General features: G+C 60.0%; 1 protein-coding gene across 1 annotated transcript in view; it reads right to left on the bottom strand.

Moving 5' to 3' along the window:
• Positions 1–3,286, bottom strand: part of LOC111819148 (paraneoplastic antigen Ma6F-like) — a 15,903-nt gene that overhangs the window by 11,306 nt on the left and 1,311 nt on the right. The window contains exons 3-7 of the mRNA XM_023725024.1: positions 3,111–3,254; positions 2,746–2,840; positions 1,596–2,655; positions 1,384–1,436; positions 44–190 (exon numbers count right to left, since the gene is read on the bottom strand). Coding sequence (XP_023580792.1) covers positions 44–190; positions 1,384–1,436; positions 1,596–2,655; positions 2,746–2,840; positions 3,111–3,254 — 1,499 coding nt within the window. The remainder of the gene's footprint in view (positions 1–43; positions 191–1,383; positions 1,437–1,595; positions 2,656–2,745; positions 2,841–3,110; positions 3,255–3,286) is intronic.

The raw sequence follows: 3,286 nt of genomic DNA, 5'->3' as shown, positions 1-3,286 counted from the left end.
TGGAAGCCGTTCGCGCCAGGGACGGCCATTTCGTTGTATTGACCGTCGCATTTCCGGGCGGACACTGCGCCGAGCCCGCGGCTGAGGAAATGGCGGTGCGCGCAGGCGCATACACGACGGCCACAGGCTCGTGGAGCCGCACACGCGCGCAGGCGCACACAGTATGGGCACTTGGTGGGAATCTAGCAGGCTAACAGGAGACGGGATTGCGCTTGCGCAGGCGCACACAGGATGTGCACCTGATGCGAATCTGGAGAGCTAGCCGGCGCCAGGACTACACGCGCGCAGGCGCACAAAGGAGGAACACCTGCTGCGAATCTAACGGGTGAGCCGGTGACAAGACTATGTGCGCGCGGCCGCACACGTTCTCCGCCCCCGTCCGCGGCCCTTCGAAGCTGGTGAGACCGCTCCGCATATACAGCCATTTCCCTAGAGATCATGAAAGCTCTAGAACAATGATTCCATACACGGAATAAAAAACCGTTGCTGTCGAGTTGATTTCCAACTTATAGAGACCCTACAGGACACAGTAGAACTGCTCCATAGGGTTTCCAAGGACCGGCTGGTGGATATGAACTGCTGACCTTTTGGTTAACAGGCATGCTTAACCACTCTGCCACCCGGGCTCCGGATAGACAGGAGAATAAATTGGAAAGCTATTAAAAAGATATGGATACTAACCTTAGGGAGCAGTGAGTTTGTTAATCAGGGAGGAACAACGCAGGAAAATGGTTGCACAACTAGAAAAAGGTAATGTCACTAAATTGTACATGTAGAAACTGTTGAATTGGTATATGTTTTTGCTATCTATATTGTCAACAACAATTAAAAAAAATTTTTTTTTAACGGGGAGAATAAAAGATACGGATGCTGAGCATCAAGCCAGGCCTCAAGCTCTTGCTTGCTGTTCCTCCAGCGTTTTTCATACTTCTTTTTGGGGGATGTTCCCAAGTGTCCAAGGGTCACAACCAGTCACTTCCTATGCCAATCAGCATCCTGTCATGAGAGTCCTTTGGCCTAGGGAACCACACAGCCCCTCACAGACCACACCCCAATACGGACCCTGGTTGGGATACCAGCCACTGCCCCCGCTCCCGCCCCCGGAGGACCTCGCCTCCATTTCCCACAGCAGAGGCAAAACTCAGCCAAAACACTCAATGAGATTTATTGATGAGAAACACTGGAACTGTTGAAGTGAAAGGAATTACAACAGAGGGAACATATAAACACCAACAGAAGTCACGAGCCCTCCCTCCTCCGGAGTCCCTAACCAGGAGCCTCAGCCACCCCCACACTGTGGCCCTCCCCCGCCACCTCTGCCTCCTGTCAGGACAATGACTCTGGAAACCACCACTCACTTCGGGGGACCCCTCCACAGCTCACTCGCTGGGGCATGGCCTTGTCCCGTGACCCCACGGGACAGGCAGAGAACAACACTGGAAAACAGCAAAAAACACATCAGCACGTCAGGGAAACTGAGTCACAAACAACAGCAGGGATGGAGCTTCCCGAAGCCTGCCCTGTCCCTGGTCCATCCTTCCTGTTTGGTCACGGGGTGGGGGTCGCCACTCCCTGGACAAGGCCCTCGGGCTCACTGCCTGGACCTCCCGGGCCTGCCCCGGGAGCACTGCCCACCTGAGCTGGGGCGGGAGCGCTTTCATCTTCCTGAGTCACAGGGGCGCCCTTTACAGCAGCATCGGCTCCTGGAGCAGCCTCAGAGGTGTCTTCAGTGTCGTGAACAGCCTCACTGGCCTCTTCACTGCCTGGGGCAGCCTCCGCGGAATCTTCACAGGCCGGGACGGCCCGGGCGGCGCCTTCACTGGCTGGGGCGGCTTCGGCGGCGTCTTCATTGGCTACAGTGGTCTCGGTGGCATCTTCATTGGCCGGGATGGCCTGGCCGGCATCTTCCTTGGCTGTGGTGGCCTTGGCAGCATGTTCACTGCCTGATGCCTCCCCGACAGCCTCTTCATTGCCTGGGTCAGCCTGGATGATGGCTGGGGCTCCACCGGCTGCGTGGGCCCCTTCCTCCACCTGGGATGGCTCCCTCCTGGCCTGGGCAGCCTCCCATGCCTCGGTCTCCTGAACGAGCCCTAGCAGCGCCATGAAGCCAGGAGGCCGCCCCTCCATACGCATCCTCCTCAGCTTGCTGTACAGCGTGCGATTGGGCTGAGCCCGCATCAGCACCTGCCGCACACGCACCTGGTCCGCGATGGCCGGGTGCACCGCCCCCTTCTCCATGGCCGTCTGCAGCAGGCCTTCCTGGCGCATCACATAGGCAAACAGGCTCTCCCCAGGCTCCTGGGCGCAGGTGAGGAACTTGAGCCGCGCGGTCATGCGCGTGTCCTGGGTCCCAAACACCTGCACCAGGGCCACCAGGCAGTCCTGCGCGGGGAGGCCGGGGTCTTCTGCCAGGAGGCCACACAGGAGGTCCAGGGCCGGGCCGCTCAGGCACTCCACCAGCCTCCTCCTCTTCTCCCTCTCCGACACGTGGCGCCACAGGTACAGCATGTCGTAGGCGTGGTCCAGCCAGCCCTCAAAGGGCTCTTCCCCGGGGCCTGGCTCTTCTCGCCCCGAAAAGGGTCTCAGTTCCTGGTAGGCCAGGCTCTCCAGCATGGGCTGTAGGGCGTGCCTCCACTGCTGCGCCCAGGTGTCGGCCTCGTCTGAGCCTCCTGCCTCACCTAGGGCTGCTGCCATACCTAGCGCCCCTGCCACATCCTCATATCCTGCATCACCTGCGGCTCCTACCTCACCTGCAGCTCCTGCCTCACCTGCAGCTTCAGCCACATCTTCATATCCTGCCTCACCTGCAGCCCCTGCCTCACCTGCAACTCCTGCATCACCTGCAGCTCCTGCCACAACCTCATATCCTGCCTCACCTGGGGCTCCTGCATCACCTGGGGCTCCTGCCCCACCTGCGGCTCCTGCCCCACCTGCGGCTCCTGCTCCATCTGCGGCTGCTGCCACACCTGCAGCTGCTGCCTCACCTGCGACTCCTGCGTCACCTGCAGCTCCTACCTCACCAGCATCTCCTTCCTCTCCTGGGGGTCCTGCATCACCTGCAGCTCCTACATCATGTGCAGCTTCTGCCACATCCTCAACTTCTGCCTCACCTGGGCCTCCTAGCTCACCTGGGCCTCCTGGCTCACCTAGGACCCCTGCCTCACCTGCGACTTCAGCCTCACCTGGGGCTTCTGCCTCACCTGCAATTCCTGCATCACCTGCAGCTCCTACCTCACCAGCATCTCCTGCCTCTCCTGGGGGTCCTGCATCACCTGCGGCTCCTGCA

The sequence above is a fragment of the Trichechus manatus genome, unplaced genomic scaffold (genome assembly GCF_000243295.1).
Source record: "Trichechus manatus latirostris isolate Lorelei unplaced genomic scaffold, TriManLat1.0 scaffold00279, whole genome shotgun sequence".
NCBI classification, from domain to species: Eukaryota; Metazoa; Chordata; class Mammalia; order Sirenia; family Trichechidae; genus Trichechus; species Trichechus manatus.
Note: the sequence above shows the minus strand (reverse complement) of the source record. Positions and strands in the feature narration are given on the sequence as shown.